Source organism: Dermacentor variabilis, chromosome 1 (genome assembly GCF_050947875.1).
Source record: "Dermacentor variabilis isolate Ectoservices chromosome 1, ASM5094787v1, whole genome shotgun sequence".
Classification (NCBI taxonomy): domain Eukaryota; kingdom Metazoa; phylum Arthropoda; class Arachnida; order Ixodida; family Ixodidae; genus Dermacentor; species Dermacentor variabilis.
This window is the reverse complement of record NC_134568.1, coordinates 47,249,403-47,269,601: the sequence shown is the minus strand read 5'-3', so window position 1 is coordinate 47,269,601 and position 20,199 is coordinate 47,249,403. Positions and strand designations below refer to the sequence as shown.

At 42.3% G+C, this 20,199-nt stretch overlaps 1 protein-coding gene across 2 annotated transcripts in view; it reads left to right on the top strand.

Annotated features, from left to right (window-relative positions):
• The window catches only part of Sardh (Sarcosine dehydrogenase), a 187,903-nt gene that overhangs the window by 61,056 nt on the left and 106,648 nt on the right, over positions 1–20,199 (top strand). For both annotated transcript variants that reach the window (XM_075687072.1, XM_075687073.1), the window contains exons 12-14: positions 6,533–6,646; positions 12,612–12,750; positions 14,112–14,222. In XM_075687072.1, coding sequence (XP_075543187.1) covers positions 6,533–6,646; positions 12,612–12,750; positions 14,112–14,222 — 364 coding nt within the window. The remainder of the gene's footprint in view (positions 1–6,532; positions 6,647–12,611; positions 12,751–14,111; positions 14,223–20,199) is intronic.

The following is a 20,199-nucleotide window of genomic DNA, read 5'->3' as shown; positions in this document are numbered from 1 at the left end:
TGTATTTTGGCGGGTTTTGTGAGGAAGATGTTATGGAAACTTGTTAGGTTGAGCCCTTAGTTTCTTTAGAATCCAAGTAGTCTTATTTAATCCTTGAACAATTATCTAGACCTAATGAGTAGGTGCTGCCAAAATCCATGACACCATGGTAAGCTGGTGCAAGAATTTCAGGGCAGTGTTTCTACACGTCTTTCTTTTCTGCATGTTTTCTTGATTTACTAAGCCTTCTTTCATGGTGAGAGGGGTCATTTTGCTATTGCAGAAGTGTGATTTACCAATACAGCTTAACTTAATATTCCTCTTTGATGTCCCTTTACTGTACTGTACTGAATGTCAGAATTCTTTAAATATACCATCATGAATATGCCAGGGGCCGTTCACATGTTCTGGCGCAGTAGGTCTTGTACAGCAGCCCTTGTACGGCCAGCCTTGTCATCATCCTGTGGTTGGAATTATTTCTAGTTGCATTTTTTTTACTATGTTTGCTATTATAAGCTGTTTGGAGGAGTTAAATTTTTACTTATGTGAGGCTGTACTCAGTATTTGTGTAGGCACTTGAAATGTGTGTGTATGTGTCTATATATATATATATATATATATATACAGGGAGATCATTTTTAAGTTTTCCAGAATTCTTAGGAATCTCCTGTGGCAGATAGCCTAATTCTAGTCCTTGAGCTAGATTATTCATAAAGGAGCACATTACTTGCATGAGAAATCAAAACAACTATGGAATAAATCAACAAAAATTCCCTAATTAACTTCTTAATTACTTTACTACACATATGGAAATTTATGAATTGTAGCCAGTTAGTTTGCAAGGTGTGTCCACTTGGAATGAATTTCCACAATGACACCAGTTTAGAGATATGCACCTGTTGTGGTTGCTGAGTGGCTTTGGTGTTACGCTGTTAAGCATGAGGTCGCAGGATTAAATTTCGGCCATGGTGGCCGCATTTCTATGGGGGTGAAATGCAAAAGCACCTGTGTGCTTATATTCAGGTGCACAGTATCCCAAAGAATCCCAGATGGTCAAAATTAATCTGGAGTCCCCCACTACGGTGTGCCTCATAAGCAGATTGGGGTTTTGGCACATGAAACCCCATAATTTAATTGCAGTAGAACCTTGTTGATGCATTCCCGTTACGTACGTTTCCCCTTTGCCAACGTTCGCAACCCAGAACACAAGAAATTATGCAAGAGAGTTGCGCACATTTTTTACCGGTTCATACGTTCCCGGAAAACACGATTTTCCGGCACCAACCTTCAGTACGTTGCCAAATTGTGATCGTATGATACGTTTTCCGGCTGCTAGATCCCATGCAATCAAGAAAATACGCGAGGCGAGCGCGATTGAAAACAATATATAGGTGCTCACTGCAGCAGCTTCACTGCAATACTCACCCACCCGTCTCGCATGAAAACGCCGATGCGCGCACTCAGTTTCTCATTTCAGTACCAGCAAATTTTCTCCAAGGCCGTCGTACGCCGCATGCACAGCTATCACCGCTAATCCTATTGCGATAAGTATCTTCGCCTATCTGTTTCACAGTGTGTGGTGTTGTCGGAAGCGTATAGCATGCTTTTAATTGGCGATAACCGAAATGCTCTGCCATTCCCTGTTGCAGACTGTGATTGTATACGTTTTTCCGCCACTAGGTCCCGTGCGAACAAGAAAAGGGGTGAGGTGGGCATGATCAAGAACAGTATATAGCCGGCCGTCTCGCACGAGAAATGACGACTCGCACAGTTTCATATTCCGGTACTAGCAAATCCTAGCCCGGGTTGTCGCATGCTGCATTCATAGCTATCGCCACCAAACCTATTGCGATAAGCATCTTCATCCAGTGGCGTAGCCAGAAATATCGTTCGAGGGGGGGGGGGGGGGGGGGGGGGCTCATGTTCCAGCTCGGCTTCCTCCTTATAGTATTTATGGAGGGATAAAATACATGAATAATAACTAATAATAATACATGAATAATAACTGCATTGCAATTGTCAAAGATACTGCAAACGAATTTTTGAACGCTGTGCAATGTCAAGACAAGTAAAATATGTATTTTTTCATAAAAGAATATACTTGTATGTCCCAAAAATTGTGCCCGAAATAACTGATTTCAATGCTTCCATGTTTTTTGTCTATTTAATAAGCAAAGAAAATATCACACGAACTTTAGAACCACATCAGTTCGAAACCAGCAAAGCAGTGCATGGTGCTGATATTAAAAATGTAAAGGCCGTGAAATGAAGTTGAGGACAAATATTTTAATGAAGCTTTGTTATTCAAGAACCTTGTTTACATTTTTGTACATATGCAATGGCCAAGGAAAAATCTCAATGACGCTGTCCTTCATTCCAATGTATTGCGCGGGATGAGCTGTCGCCGGTCGTGTATTGTGAGTAATTGCAGTGAAATTATAGTCGCAACAGAGAGGACATATAAAAAGCAGGAGTTCTGCAAAATATACGAGGGCGAGTCAAATGAAAGTGAGCCAAATGCGAATATATGACAAACGGGGCAATTTATTTTAAACGTAGTCACCATGAGCATTTAGACATTTGTACCTCTGACTAACGAGTCGCATGATTCCTGTCTCCTAAAACTCCTTCGGTTGCTGCTTCAAAAAGTCTGTAACTGACTCCTTTACGTCATCGTCTGACATGAATCTGGTTCCTTGAGCTGTTTTTTTCAGTTGCCCCATATTGTGGAAGTCGCCAGGCGACAGGTCTGGGCTGTCTGGCGGATGTTGCAGCCTTTCCCACTTGAACTTTCCCAGTTTTGTGTTCACCACATCAGCGACGTTGGGACGGGCACTGTCGTGGAGCAACATGAGCCCGTTCCTGAGTTCTCCACGTGGTTTGTTCTTGGTTGCGACATGCTGCCGATCCGGCGTTTCACAATATCGAAAACGATTGATAGTCTCTCCAGGTTTAGCCAATTCGATCAGTAATGGCCCTTGATGATAGAAAAAAAGTCAACAGCACCTTTCCAGCGGAAATGACGTCCTTTGCTTTCTTTGGGGGTCATGAATTCGAATGTTGTCACTCTAAGCATTGCCATCGTGTTTCAGGCTTGTAATGGTGGCACCATGATTTGTCCCCGATGACAACTGCAGACGAAAAGTCGTCACCTACATTGTGATACCGGATCATATGAGTCAAGGCAGCGCCGAACCTCTACGTGTTCTGGTGGTGGTTCAAAATCTTGGGCAACCATTGCGCGCACACAAGAACCGATGACCGAGATGTTCATGAATTATGGTGCGAACCGAACCGTGACTGATGTTCACTCGCTCTGCCAGTTCATCAATGCTTATCGTCTGTTGTTGTCTAATCAGCTCACCAACCTTTGCGATTGCGTTGGGGGTGATTGCACGGTGGCTTTGGCCCGGTCTTGGATCATCTTTACCACTTTCACGTCCTTCTTTGAACCGCTTGCTCCAACGCTTCACAGTGGCCAATGAAATGCAGTGTTCAACATACACGGCAGCCGTATGGTGACTAATTTCTTTTCGGGAGACACCTTCAGCTGTCGAAAACCTCACGACACTACACTGTTCCATTTTTGGATCATCCATTATGTAACGCAACCAAATTCAACCCAGTGTATGAGAGCATTAAAGAGCATTTATCCTCACACCTGCGTGTCACTTTTGTAAATGAGAGGTGCCTGGGTGCTACGCGCACGCCTTGCAGATAATGAATCGAACCATTATTGCGCGGGATGGGTTGGCTCACTTTCATTTGACTCGCCCTTGTACATTAGAAATGCGGAGATGCAATGAAATATACAAATGCGAAGATACAGCTTGATAAATGGCAAGAAAGTGTCACTGGAAACAAAGTTCACTGCACGTATACACAGAACCTCGCAACATGATATTGAAATATATGTATAAGTCTCCAAAAATCTACGTGGCTAAGAAATAGTCACTGTATATAATGCATCAAAGAAAGCAAATAAATATCCTTGGCAATCACAGATTCACAGATCACAGAATCCTCAATCCTACCCCCCCCCCCCCCCCCCCGGCCCTCAGCACTCCCCCTGATGTATCGCGCAAAATGCAAGGCGGTGCGCTTCCTGCCCGCTTTTCTCTCTTGTGTGCACAAGACTCAGCCACCATCGTCGGCTCACTCATGCCCCCCCCCCCCCCCACGCTTTCACTCGCACATGCAGCATGTGGCGCACGGTCATGATGTTATCGCCCTTGGACTTAATACGGAACATGAGGGTGACGGCGACAGCTGGAATGCACCTGGAGTGACCATATAATTGCCATCACAATAATATAGTAAGAGTATCCGGCAACTAAGGTGTCCCGTGGCCCTTTACTTTCTGCAAAAGAAGTAACGAAATCGAACTTTCACCATGCGGCAATTCGCTGTGCCGCAACAATGTCTTTTCTTTTTCTTCTGTGGGGCGGGGCCACTGAAATGAAAAAAAAAAAAACGCAAAGGAAAGCATGTTGGCCACAATAAAATGCCTACTGTTAGCACCTAATGTGGCTACCGAAGGAATATCGAAGGAAACGTGAGACGTTTGGTCCACAGAGAACCATACGCATACTGCTCGGTATCCTACATTGACGAGACAAAACTTTCTGGCGAGGTTGCACTCAAGCGAACGCATTGCAATACGTCGAGTCCCCACAGGGATCGCGGCGAGCACCCATTGTTTCTTTTTCTTGTCTGCTAGCACGAAGGTATCCAAAACTCTGCCAGGTGAAAATCCACTCTGCCAGAGAAAAGTGAATGTGCACCGAAGTGCGCCAAGTGGTGGTTGGGGCAACACGAGAAAAACACATGCACTCTGGCTCACTCTGGCTCACTCTGGCTCACTCTGGCAGCCCGCAGGTAGCAAGAACAAGAAAGTTGAAGAGGTTCAATGTGTCTGCGCCAATAAAAGTCAAAGTAGAAAAATAAATAAGAACGTAGTTATCTTTGCTGGCATCTTAGTGCCAGCAAAGTTATCTTAGTGTCTTGACATGGATGCTTTGGCGCAGGTGAAAAAAATGTTATTCTTATCTGTGACATAACGACACAAATGAACCACCACAACGCTTCATCTCATTGGACCTCGTTGCATGCTTCGTCAACTTGTCTGATAGTGTGTTGATTTGATTTGTCTCATTGTATGGTCCGATGTACAACTTTAGAAAAGTCAATGCATCTTTGGCGTCAAATGTTTATAACAACTTTGAGCCCACAAAGTTCTGGAATTGAAAATCTAAAGGAAAACTTTGGAAATGTCAATGCGCCTTTCACATCATTTGTTTATTAGAACTTTATACCCATAAAGTTTTGGAATTGAAATCCATGTGCTTTGTAGATTATGCGACCTCCATGAGATGAAGCAATGAGCCCGCATCGCCATCAAAACACCCTTGAAACTTTGTGCTCTTATGGGGCTCCTTACGTTATGTGACTCCCGGTGCATGGGCGTTGCCGCGAAATCCAGCCCGAGTTTGCAATGTTCGCGCTGAAATGTCTTTCTGAGTGTGAAATAGACATTCCAGACAAAATCCAGAATGATTTCAGGCGCCGGGGTTTGTTTTGGTCAGCGGTGCATGGCAGCACGAAAACATTACAGGGGTGGGGGGGGGCTGAACCGCCATAAACCCCCGGCTACGCCCCTGTCTTCACCCATCTGTTTTACAGCGTGTGGTTCGCAGTGGCCATTGGTGGTGTACTGCACACGTTTAGTAGGTGATAATCGAAACTCGCCGCCGTTCCCTGCTGCAGGCGGCGCGATGTGGCCATCACATTCGGCGTCGCCCACCAGCTCGATTTTGCTTCGGTTTCCCATCCCCCCTTGAAACACCGCTCAGTAGGAAAACAACAAAACGTGTCTCGGGCCGCCGGAGCACGCGTAGCTTGGCGCACGTCAGCATCTCGTGCCACAATGATCTGCGCGACGCTTTGCATTTCGTAGATGTCAACAATAGTTAAGTCTGCCGAATTTTTTAGTTGGGATCGTACGTTTTCCCGGTTTGTACGTTTTTTTCTCGCATTTTTTCCCCCAAAACATAAGAACTACGTTCTACTGTCATCTTTTTTTAGATGTGCGCCATCAAACTTGCCCTAAAAATGCACTGTTGTTGCACTCACTTTTTCAACAAAATGCTCTTTTATGTATTGAAGCACAAAAGTAACTGGAATGCCTATGAATTTCATCCTTCAGTTTGGGAAATATCTCAAAGCTGGTCTCATCCTGGAAATTCATTAGTGGATATGGCTTGCATACTCACCGGCTACAATTCGTAAATTGCAGTATGTGCTCTAAAGTAATTAATTAAAAAATTAAGTAATATGTTTCTGTTAATTAGTTGAATATATGTTTTGATTTCTCATGCTAGTAATGTCCGCCTCTGAATAATCCAGCTCAAGAGCAAGAATTATGCTACCCATTCATAAAACTTAAAAATGATCACCCTATATAGTTTAACCAACCACATCTTATTCAAATGCAAGCCACTTACAGTGCACACAAAAGTAGTGTAATATTTGCATAACTATTTCTGCATTGCAGGTTTTTGCTTACGATTATTATGGCAGCTATCAGAATGAGAAACACAAGGATTACACCTATGAGGACAGGTTGAAATTGGATTACACTTTTGATTTTCCAGGCCATCATAAGATTGTGAGTATTGCATTCCTTTACCTCTGGCCATAGTCTCATTTAGGCAGTTTTTGTGCTTGCCAGTTCAGCCAGAATGTTTCACTGTCTTTGGAAGTTCTGCTCTTAAGCAGTAAAATCCCCGTATTGTCTGGAGAAGTAGGAGCACTTCCAGAAGGAATGAATAAAATAAGTTGTGCTCAGAAAAGCAACACTCAAACGGCAGTGATAGTGGCGAGCACAATTGGCGTTACTGAATCTCAAATACATGGCCATCATGTTGTCTCCTGATATGACAAAGGGGTGTCATCGTATATTAAAGATTACCTTCACATAACTAGAGAAAGCAACTAACCAAGAAGAAAAAAAAAAGGAGAATAAGATTCATGCTTTTCTTCTTGCTCAAGTTTGAGGAAGCAACGTAATCAGTCTTCACATGTGCACTTGATAGGACAGGTCCATTTTTGTACATCTGGCTACAACATTCAAGATGCACGAACACCCTGATATCTTGAGCACATTTCATATGATGACCTAACTGTGATAATGTGTATCACATTTAAGCGGACTGAACCTATGCCGCAGTATTTGCCCAAATGTAACATAAAGAGCGGCAGCAGAACTGCTTGTTGGCCTAGTTGGTGCTTGCTAAAAGACATGTTTTTTGCCACAATTGAACACTCACAAAAGAAAGACACATAAAGACAACATGTATGTCTTATGTGTCTTTCTTTTGTGAGTGTTCAATTGCGGCAAAAAACATGTCTTGTAACATAAAGAGGGAGCTCCGATGACCCAGAAAAATTTTATATTTTCCAACTTCCTAGACCACTTTTGTTTTAGTATCAGCTCTGTTACCCTCATTCCACTCCCACTTCCTTGCTGGCACTTAGCCCTTGTGTGTGTGCATGTCTGTTCTCCCTGAAACGAGAAACATGCTTTTCTGCAAAGCATTTTCCACATGGTAGTTGAGCTTGCTGGGCTTTATAGTGCAAAACTGAAAAAGAAAGAAAATGTTTCATTTTACAAACAGATCACAAGAAGTCTCACCAACAGATCTTGCAATGCTGGGTGCATGAGGTATTTGAGGACATAATGATAACTTCAGAAATAGCAACAATATTTTGTACAACGTTCAAAATGTTAATTACAAATTTTTTACACCCCTTCTTTACTGATATGTGCAAACTAAGGCTTCAATAAAAACCACCTTCAGCCTCATTTACTGACTTAATTTGACTTCAAAAATGGCTGTATGCTTGAATCAGATGGTTAAGGGCTGATGTGGGCCAATTCTTCCACAATAGTAGCATTTAGGGAGTTTTTAGCATGGTTTAGTTTTTGTTAGTCTCCGTCTCACTGATGCCCTACAAAGCAGAATAGAATGCTTTAATATTGGGATGTTACTTGAATGTCAAATTTAGGGTGATGAGGTCACAAAGTTTACGGCCAGCCAATCTTGGGTCGCACAGGCCCTGTTGGAGGAAGGAAATCAATTACTTATGAGTGGCACCTAAGTACCTTTTGCACAGAGAGCCTGACTGTTGACTCTGCCACCTTGACACTGTGTGTTAGTGGCTATTATTGGCTTTTTATGGGTCTCACTATTGATGGCATCAACCTGCTTGAGAAACTCCACTGCCTGAATGATATTCAACCACTGCCAGTGCATGTTTCTTTTTTGTCACAAGTGAGAAGTGGGCATGAGCTCTTGTCTCATCCTAAAAATGAAATATTCTGCCACTTTTAGTAAGGCCGAAATCTCCAAGTCACTGTAGTCAATGTAAGGCGACTAGGAATAAATGAAACATCATCTCGTATGTTAGACTGGAAGCTGTTACTCTGGAATAAATGTGCTTAGATAGGCTACAGGGGGGTTGACGAAATCAAAGTTAAGCGCTTACTCAGATGAAATGAGATCATTAATGTCTATAGGAATTCGATGTTGTATCCTCAAATAGCTCATGCACCATGTGTGTTTCTGCAAATGCACATACTTTCTTGAAGGTAACAACTACTCTTTTCATCATTTTCATGAAGGAGAAGCAGCAGCAGTAGATTCAATAAGTTTTTCATATACTTGTCTTAATACCGTGTTTTAGCAGGCCTTTTTGTGCTCTTCTCTGCATGTTCCCAACTGCCCATCCTCACTAAAGTGACAGTGTGCTAAGCCTATTTTAGCTACCCACTGAGATGACTCAGTGGCAGTGGCATTTTGCTGAAGTGGAGCACAAGGTTTCATGTTTGACCTACCAGATGTGGCAGCCATATTTTGATGGAGGCAAAATACAAAGGTCACATGCCAGGCATTCAGTGCACATTAAAGAATCCCAGGTGGTCAAAACAGTCCAACATGTATTGGTGGCTCAGTGCTATTCCATTGTGCTGCTGAGAATCACATCATGGGTTTGTTTCTTAGTTGCAGAAAACAAAAACACTCATATTCTATGCATTGGGTGCATGTTAAGGAACCACAGGTGGTCAAAATTAATCTGGAGTAATCTACTATAGCGTCCTCCACAGCGCATTGTGCAGTTTCAAGACATTAAACCCGATAATGTAACAATTTCTGAAATTTAGTCCAGGGCCCTCCACTGGGGTGTCTTTCATATATCTCTCATAGACGCTGTGCTGCTTGAGGATGTTAAACCAGATGAATCTGTTGCCCTTGAATATTTTGTTTAGCTAATTTTTGTTTCCTTATGTTTAAGCAAATACCATTTAGCTTGGCTATGTTACAATTAATTTAACAAGTTAAAGCAGAATTTTCATTCATGCAGCATGGTTCTTAATTTTGTGCTTCTTTATTTCACTTTACCTGAACATTTCTTAACAATGCAACATGTCATAGCAAGCCTATAGGTCTATCAGCTTGGCTGGACTTTTTTAACTACTACAGGAGCTCTCATACTTCACTGTTCCACTAGCACAGCATTTTGGAACCTGTGCATTATTGTTTCGCACTACAAAAGTTTTGAGCAGGAGGTGCTGGGCCCATTCTTTGTGTGTATGTGAGAGAGGGATTGCCCTTATTTACTAACTGTTCTTTGTCCAAGTTGTTGGCACTGGTATCAAGTTGTCATGTGGGGCTTTGCTGTTCAGAAATTAACCGTTTGTGCTGAGTGTGCTGCACGAGGACTCGCCAGTTCCATTCTCATACAAAATGGGCCAGCCCCATTTTGTATGAGAACGGAACTGACACAGAACTGGTACTGAACTGGCATGAACGAGTTCACGAAGAGGAGGGTGAATTGAGCGGTCCTTATATCAGTGAAAAACTGGACTTTATGCTAAGCACTACATCGAATTTATTCAGTCATGCAGCTCTGTTCATAGTTATGCTCAGTTATGACTGTATCACTCTTGTGTTTTCTTTGCCATCACAAGTGCATATAAAGATGCTGTTTAACTTACATGCTTGTGTCTGAGCATTCTGTGCGTCCGCTTGGCAACTGGATGGAACAGATGAGAAAAGAAACAGCATGCTAAAGGCCATTGAATAACTAGTAGCACTGATGGCAACACACAAGTTATGGCAAGGCTTGTCACAACATATTGTGCTTCTACGTAGTGGTGTGTGAATACTCGAAACTTCGACTATTAAATTCGAATTGATTAATATTCGGTTCTATTCGAAAGACAGTTTTACTATTATAAATATTGGAACCTCCAAAAATTGCTACCGCCGGTTTTTCTAAGTCAGCTTCGCCGCAATACAGCCATGTTATGCGGCGAAGCATGCAGACTGTATTGCGGTGAAGCCTATTTGCCGTGCAGTGAAGCATATCAGAAGGGGGGCACTGTTACTGGGTGCCTGCAGGTGCTTATGGCTACCCGACCCACACTGTGCTGCCTCTTCATGCAGCTAGATAATACCAGCCACCAGGTGGAACCTTGGCACTACTAATGGTGTCTACTACTAATGTGGCTTAGTGTTTAAAAACACAGTTTCCAAACTACAAATTTGACCATGTAACAAGCTTGGCAATGTATTTAGACATTCGTTCTAATGTAGTTGAGTACCACCAGGATGCTTCAATGGCAAACTAAATTAAAAGCCTGGCTTTAGAAGAAGCAAAGAAAATTTTGATACCAAGGAACCCAGATATGTTGTCAACAATGAAAGCTTCTGAAGAGGCTCCTTCCTTGTCACCACTGTCAAAAGAATTTGCTAAGCTCATCAACCAACAGCAATTTTCACTTGCTTGTGGCAGCACAGGTTGAAAGATATGTGCATGATGAAATGTTACACCAATAAGATCCATGTGAGTGGTGGCATATAAGCATGGTGCCCACTGTTGGCTCGGCTTGACAAGAGGCACCTGCTGATAACAGGCACTGGTGTGTCTAGTGAGCAGCTCTTTTTGGTATCTGAAGGAATTGTGATATTGATATGCAGGAGGGTGTCATTGCTGCTCGAACATGTCGAGCAGCTATCCGTCCTTCATGAAAATATTAAATAACTGCTGCTGTGATACTGTAAAGCAAAATGTTGTATGAGATAATTTTGTTGACCACAAACCATAATTTTCCCCTACATGATTTGCTGTGCAATAACCTTGCTTCCCTTTTTTAATACCTCTGGCTGGTGAAAAAAATTGCATTTTTGCAAAACCAATAGTCTTTAAAAAATATTCGAAAAGTATTAATTCGATACACACTTGCTTTTCATTATTAGAATTCGCTTCGAAATTGGAAATTTGATATTCACACTCCCTGCTTTTAAGCGTCGTTGCTGCTAGCCTGCTGCTATGCCAGCAGTGAAGGTTGCTGTGCAGCCAGTTTTCAACCAGAAGAGATGGTGTTTTGTAGATGCTGCTGGCTACTGCTTAAATGTACTGACCTGCATGCATTTAGTTGTCAATTTTTCCTAATTTAATGCAAGTCCTCTAACATCACTTTTGGCAAAAGTGTGACAGTAGCATTTAATCTTTTAATTCCTAAGTGGTAACCTCAATTACCATCTGTGTCGCATGGTCTTTGTTGATGTTACTTTCTAGTCCCGCAATATTTTCATATTCTATAAAAGCTGTTATTATTACTATTAAGGTGAAAGCCTTAAGTGGCTCATACCCCTGATGGCCTTAAAAAAAAAGCTGTCCGGTCCAATGCTACAAAAACTATCATCATCAGCAATTGTTTCTACTTCCCTAAGCAAGCAAAAAATGCAATGGCTAATCCCTCTTGTAATGCAGAGTCTACAACCACTCATCATAGTGAAGTGTACAGTGCATACATTCATTGGAATCATGCATACAACATACAGAAATGCTGCATCTAGTTGACTGGTACAAAAACAAACAAACCATGTGACCGTCTCAATGGCTCATACCCCTGTAAGCAATTGCTCATACCCCCAATAAGGCTGAGGCTACAAGCACTCAGCAAAGTGAAGCGAACAGTGCATACATTCATTGAAATCATCCATACATCACACACAACAGCATACATGCAATGTAAAGTCAGAGAAACGTTGCTGGCATGAGTCTGACCCTGCTATATGCGCACGCAAAGTCACAGCTAAGCATAAAAAACAAGCTGAAGAAGCCAAAATGCAAAAGCAGCAACGCGACGATGTGAGATGGCACATTACCAAGTATGCAGCAGGCTTTCGCTGTCACGTGTTAGAGGAGTGTAACAGCTGGCCGAATTTTGGTTCTTTAAATGTGCAGTCTTATTCTACAAAAAATATAATTTTAATTAAACCCCCCCCCCCCTCCAATCTTCATTTTTGCTCCATACCCCAATTGCTCGTAAAAATGCTGTGGTGAATTAGCCTTATGTAAAATCAGTGCAGAATGGTGGGGTCAGAAGCCATTGCACTATGAGCATGCAAGACACAGGGTTTCTCCCTGAGGTGATGTGGTGAAGTGTGACAGACAGTACTTACCCATGACTCTGTGGATGATTGGGCAGGCATAGAACTAAAAAGCCTGCACTTTGGATTTGTCTCAAATGTCTCACTCTTATTCATGCACTTCATTTTCAGATCAAGGAAGAATGTCTGAGTTGCCGAAAGAATGCGGCCATCTTCAACATGTCGTACTTTGGAAAATTTTACATTACCGGACCTGATGCTCAAGCTGCGACAGACTTCATCTTCAGTAACAACATATGCAAGCCAGCAGGTTGGATCACACTCTTTCATGCGTGCTGAGCAAGTGCCCATAATTTAATTCTGCTGCAGCTTTAGCCCAAAAATTTTGTCATGACAAAATGTGTGACCAGCAGTTATTTTGCAGAGTGTTGTTAAAACAGCACAATACGCGAGGACAAAAGTACACAAACAACAGAACAGGCACTGAAAAATCAGCAACCGTCATGTCGTGTGTACTTTTTGCCCTCGTCCATAGTGCTGTTTTAAGAACATTTTCAAGATGAACCAACTCGCCCAAATCAAGGTATTGTTATTTTGCAGCATTCAGGTGCTGTATACTTTTGGTTTTTAAAAGTTATTACACATTTTGTTTTATCCTAGGAATATGTTCTGGTTTGGTTTCCTGAGTACCCACATTTATCGTATTAACAAAATTGTGCTGACACACTTAATTAAAAATTTTCAGGTTGCTTAGTTATTTACTTTGCATATATGATTCCTCTTAGCCAAAAGTGTCTTGTAGAGCAATAGAGTACTGATTAGATATTGTTTTAAGGCAGAATATAAGCTTACTGTGATTTCTGATTTCTAGCTAATTGTTTGCTGCACTACACAATATGTAGATTTCTTATCATGCACTGATGATGAGACATCCTCCCAAACGTAGCAAATTGCTACAGAGGAAACCCATATGGGTTCCTCGAAAGAAAAAGCCTCGCAGTTGAAGAAAAATTCGTCCTGGTCCGGGACTCGAACCCGGGACCACCGCCTTTCCGGGGCAGCTGCTTTACATTCTGAGCTAACCAAGCGGCTAGCAGATGGCAGGGCGAAGTTGAATTCATCAACTCGAAGCAAAGGCAAGAGTTTGACATAATAGTTCTGCAGAAACCTGCAAGGTGGAGAGAAGTAATTAATAAAGGGAAAATGAGACAAATGTTGCCATAAACATAGGAACTGTATTTTAATATAATTTACTGCTTTGAGCAGTGATGTGAGTGTTTAATTATTTGGTTGTAAGGTATTTTTTCTGCAGCTTCAAAGTAAAACCCCTTTACTGTAGTTAACGGGTGCACAATTAACTTCTGCAATCTCTTTCTGTGGCACAGGAGTAGCTTAATTCAAAATTTTGTGTTCCCATTATCTAGAACACTGCATAAAAATATGCTGCGTGGCAGCAAAATATCAAACCCTTCAAAACAGCTAAGGCATTGAGTAATGCTTTAGCAAGTAGAGGTAATTATCATAATGCTTGTTCCTAAGTATTTTTGTGAATGTGTGAGTATTTTCAACCCAACTTTGCTGGCTGCATTCACTGTATGTTTCTTATGCACTTACTGCATAGTGTGGTGGCACAATGAAATGAAATCATTTTGTTTTGATGATCTTTTACAGGTTCCACGACATACACTTGCATGCTAAATTCCAGAGGCATGGCAGAAGCTGACCTGACGGTTAGTGTCATAGCTGCAGGAGAAGGTTCTTCATGTGACCCCAAATTTAATGGTGAGTAGACTGTGGACCCAAATATTTGATGAGACCTATTGTAATGAAAATAGGCATTTCTTGTTCAGTGCGTTGAAACATAATTCAAGTAGTGTAGCTGAAGCCAGGTCAGATTTTATGTAACCAATATTAGTAACCAAGATTTTATGTAACCATTCAACATTGTTGACTGTTTCACCATTTTCGTTGACTAGCACATAACTATTTATTTCTCAAGGATTTATCACCTGCCAGATTTTTCCTGGATTATTGACCAGCATTTCCGGTAGGTCATCATGAAAGGACGAATGTTATGCCTCCTGAATTGCTGATAAATATGTGCATTCAGCTGCGTAGTATTCATGCCAGGCGCATGTGTTCATCCTGCCCTTAGCTGCGCATACAAGCATTCCTTTTTGTTTTCGAGTCTCTTTAAATAATTAGTGAACCACAGCTTATGAATTTGCATTTAAAACATTTTTAGACTGAACTTGTCTGCTTAATCATTTTTTGCGTTAAACCTTTGTCAGTTTGTATCGATAGTGTGTTTATTAAAGAATGTCTAGAATGAGGGGAAGAAGTACAGATTATTGCGCATAGCTTGGTATTAGCCTTTGTTAAAAAGATGTATTGTTTCTTTAAATGTCTGGCATGGAACTGACACAAAGTGCAATGAAGCATGAATAACCTTATGGTTGCTAGTTTCCTTGAAATAGATAATTGACAACAAGCTGTGACGTCGACTCGTTAGTATTAGATCTGATACGTTAAGTGTGTCTTGCATGATGCACATTGACTCGGTTACAAGTTGAATAAGGTTAAAATTAAAAAAAAAAACATGAGAAAGTTCTATGCTTCTGCCTGATTTACTAAAGAGTGAGCTAAATTATGCCATTCAATATCTGGAAAGCTAGTGACCGAAAAGTAAGTCAGCTTTGGGGTACTGAGAAGAGAGTTTGCAGAGTACATTGTTAAGTTGACAGGCATAATCTGGGGTACTGTGAAAGAGTCTAAGCAAATGCCCAAAAGTACTGATTTTGGAATGGTGTGACGTGATGCTAACTGCATGTAGTGTCAACATGCAGTGTAGTGGTAACAGCATGTAGTGTCAAGTGAACACATTACTCAATACACACATAGTGTAAACAAATCAGCATGAACACCATCAATTTAGCACAGATACAGAAACTCACAATCATGTGCAAGGAAAAGGAACTTGAGCCAAGGTCAAGTTGGTATGCACGATGGACATGTGACTACAAACAAACAAAGCCAGGCACTGCCTTTGCCTTATGGTGAAGTAGCTCTGTTTGCAGGCTATTACCTGTAAAAGCTGCTGTGGTTATATATGTTTGACCAGCATTCTTAGATATACTTCAGTTTCACTGCTCCCTATGCACGCCCATTGGCTGGCGGGGCCACAGTGGCTGTCGCTGGAACTACCAGTGTTGCAGTTGCGAATTTCATCACGCGCCACACGTTATCTGCTCCTGCTCCGATGCTTTGTTTGCCCCGACTGGCCTGTACAGCATGTCCGTCGGCAAATTTAGTTTAGCTACCCACTCAGAGTTTTGTAACAAACATGCCACGCTTAAGTAACAGGGACTTCACTCTGTGTATCTGTGTGTCTTAGCGGTCGTGTCTTTCTTCACGCATGATGCTTCTGAAACTTCTGTCATATGACTGCTGCGACGGGTCCTTTTCCTAATCTGTCCCAAACCGCTTGCTCGTTAGTGAATGTAGTTTAGCTGCCCCCTCAAAATTTTATGCCAAGGATGATGTGCAAAAAAAAAATGCCCTGTATCGACCAAAGACGTGTAGTTGGTGCCTCGAGACTGAAACTGTATGGTGCAAATGAGCGGCCATGCGCGATAATTCTGCTTTCCAACCAACTTTTCGAAATTAGAAGTGTCACATTGCCCTATTCAGTGCCTTTTTTTTCTCTGGCAGCTTATTCTTAATATGTGTAATAAAGACGACGAGTACCTGTGTAAAAACAGCGGTATTAAAACGTGTTGCGTGCAGCTTCGAGATTGTAAGCTGCACCAATGTTGCTCCTCTGCTGGTAAGCTGATCACCTCTCACAATTTCTGTGACAAACAAAACTACCTATATCTAGAGACTCAATGTTCTCGATGAATTTCTCTGCCTGCCATCTGTTTGACATCTAATAAACCTAATTTGTGCATGCCTTTTTCCAGTCAAGCACACATATAAAAAGATGTGCGTTCGATGTGATCAGCAAGAAGTGGCAAGAACCAATTAGAAAACTGAACATTGATAGTTTAAAGGTTTATTTGCTTTTTGATGAATAATATTGGTAACGAACATTATGATATCTTTTGTTTACTTCAGCAAAATTTTTTTCTTTTTCAAAGTAATCTGGCATTTTTTTTCTTGTGGGCCGTGTGCACATGCTCTGTAAATGATCGTCTTGTCATTTTTTCTTCTTTTTAAGTCATGTGCATGACCATAGGAAACTTGATTTCGCATGTAAAGGTTTACAAACCATCACATCCAAATGCAGGCACTTACAGATGGTTTCTGTAGCCTAACTGGGGTGCTCGAGAATAAACAGCCAGAAACAAGAATCACTCAAGTGTGTGACGAATAAATTTTCAATTCTGTATACATTCAATAACGGCCAATATCTCAGGATCGTTTAAACAACCGCTTATCTCTGTGAAGAGGGTTGTTGTGGTCGAGAATCACGCACATTCGAAGCGGCAGGCATTTTTCTTCAGCATACTGCCCATACACATTTCTGGTGTATTCACTTGAGGTTAAGTTTCGAAGCTTGCTCGAACTAATTAAGTTGCCTCTGCAGATGGAGAAAATGTTCACACACTTTTGTAAGTACTATGCACTACACACTCCACAAAGAAAGCAACAAAATCCCAATAAAGAAGGGCATCAGGCAGGGAGATACAATCCCTCCAATGATATTCACAGCGTGTTTACAGGAGGTATTCAGAGACCTGGATTGGGAAGAATTGGGGATAAGAGTTAATGAAGAATACCTTAATAACTTGCGATTCGCTGATGATATTGCCTTGCTTAGTAACCCAGGAGACCAATTGCAATGCATGCTCACTGACCTGGACAAGCAAAGCAGAAGGGTGGGTCTAAAAATTAATCTGCAGAAAACTAAAGTAATGTTTACTGGCTCGGAAGAGAACAGCAGTTTATGATAGGTAGTGAGGCACTGGAAGTGGTAAGGGAATACACCTACTTAGGGCAGATAGTGACCGTGGATCCGGATCATGAGACTGAAATAATCAGAAGAATAAGAGTGGGCTGGGGTGCGTTTGGCAGGCATTCTCAGATCATGAACAGCAGGTTGATATTATCCCTCAAGAGAAAAGTATATAACAGATGTGTCTTACCAGTACTAATGTACGGAGCAGAAACCTGGAGGCTTACGAAAAGGGTTCTGCTTAAATTGAGGACGACACACTGAGCTGTGGAAAGAAGAATGATGCGTGTAACGTTAAGGGGATAAGAAGAGAGCAGATTGGGTGAGGGAACAAACGCGAGTTCATGACATCTTAGTTGAAATCAAAAAAAAGAAATGGGGGGGCATGGGCAGGGCATGTAATGAGGAGGGAAGGTAACCGATGGTCATTAAGGGTTATGGACTGGATTCCAAGGGAAGGGAAGCGTAGCAGGGGGCGGCAGAAAGTTAGGTGGGTGGATGAGATTAAGAAGTTTGCAGGGACAACATGGCCACAATTAGCACATGACCGGGGTAGTTGGAGAAGTATGGGAGAGGCCTTTGCCCTGCAGTGGGCGTAGCCAGGCTGCTGCTGCTGATGATGATGATGCACTACACTGTTTATGGTGCACATATGTTCTTATATGTTGCCGTTTTACTTTGGCTTGATGTTGTGCACACCCGTGCCTAATTTTCAATATGTCTGCTTCTCTAAAGATCATTTCAATTACACTTTTGAGGTTAGTATTGACCCTTTTCATGGCGATCCCATGGGCGCTGCCATTTTTTGATCACGTGGTGACGCGTCCATTGCTTGCCTCAAATGCCTCCATTGCCTCCGTGGTTACAATGGGTATGTATGATGCTAGTGCGACTTAGCAAACCTCTGTTTCAGGAGATATTGTAGACGGTGACTGGGTGGATGGCACGAAGCTTTGGTGACAGCTTCAGAGAACACGCAAAAGTGCTTTCAGATCTGATTAAGCTATGCCCAAACAGCGCGAGCCGCGTATATGGTGCTTAATTTAAAAGGGGGGCTAAATATGTATTCTAAGCTAGCCATACTTTCTGCTCATGAATTGAATCAGGATTAATGTGTTTTGTTCTTCATTCTTTATTTCGCAAATATTTTGAAGCAGTGGCTTGTCACTTTTCTGGCTCAGTAAGGGTCTGTTCGATTCGCCTGCACCACTGTGAACTAGTTCACTACAGTTCACGAGAAGTTCAGAAATTCTGCAGCTCGATTTCTGAGATGCAGGCCTAGCAAGACACTTGAAATAAATGCCAAGGTGCGGTGCAGGCATTATGTTTTCTCAGACTAATGTGCATGGAGTGTGTAAGTTTGAGAGGTCCTGAACTGCAGGTATGATCGGCTTCTGGTGTGTACACCACACTTGTGTATACACGTCAGACGTGCGTAAGTGGGGTTTTAATGGTGCTCGTGCCCGTGTGTTGCATCATCTGCTGCACTGCTGCTTCGCACCTGTACGCCTGCACCAAGTCAGCATTGACTGTGGAGTGGGTGCAGCAAAATCATGAACCAGCCCTGCACCTTACCTGCACCTTCTAAAACGAACGGCGTGGTTCAGCAGGCGCCATTGCTGTACCACTGAAACGAATGGTAGGGTGCAGCACCTCGTGAACTGGTTCAGGTGGCGCAGGCGAATTGAACTTGCCCTAAGTTTCCTCGGTGCAGTCACTATCTGATTATTTAATGCCTAATCGCTCACGGATGTGCTCTGTTCCGATAGATTTGTTCTTGCTGTGTGCAAGGCTTGAAACATAGCTGTTTTGTACATTGTAATACCTTGTAGCAAAGATGTATTATCGCTAGTAACTTGCTTACTCTTGTGAACCGTCATGAAACATTCAGCTTTGACCACTCGTGTGCTGCCGGTGTAGTCCGTCATTTATTGTGTATATATGGTGTGCATATATTCAAGTGTGTGCCCATTCGCTTATCAACATGCTGGCGATAGAGTGGGCATGAGCTTCCGTGCCAGTTGGGGTAGATGTGTGTAGATACCGTGCATGAAAGTTACTATGACAGGAAGCGGTGCGACTCCCTTTGTCTTTGTTTAACGACCCTCATTCTTGCCAATGTTCCTGGGCTGAGGACTTTATATGAAGGATAGCGATACAGTGCTGGCGGATGAGGAAATTTTTGTATCCCCAAGGAAAGCCGTACATCGCAAAGTGCCGGTAACACGTACAGACAGCTGCAGCAGTGGTCCCCAAAATTGTCCACACAGATTCATTCCATTCCATAATATGCCAGTCACTAATTTTGCAGCCAACTACTGCACACGTCTTCAATCTACGTAATTCAATCCAGCATGATTGGAGCACAATGCGTGAGTGAAAACTCAGTTGCACTTCCGACAGCTGATCGCACAGTATCAAGGTTGAAGCGGTAATGGCTTCGTATTTGTGCACTGTCGCTGAGGGCACATGTGGCACGCCGCCGAAAGCACCATCTTGTTTCTCTCGAACAAACTGCTATGCAAAAAGGTTCAAAATTGGTCGAAATTGCCTTTTATAGATTTTGTTGTAGCATTTCATGCAGCAATTTAGGTGCGATACTCTTTAAGGACAGCAGTTTCCATAACTCTAAAGAGGCTCACCTGTGAGTTGCCTCATGTAGAATGATCCACATATCACTCCTCTGTGGCGTCACCTTCAGTAAATTAAAGCTTTCAGAGTGCAGAAGGCAAAGTCATGGTTGCTAGCTTGTTGAACAGAGCCAGTAGCGCCTAGAACCAGCTACCATATTTTCCGCGAGGA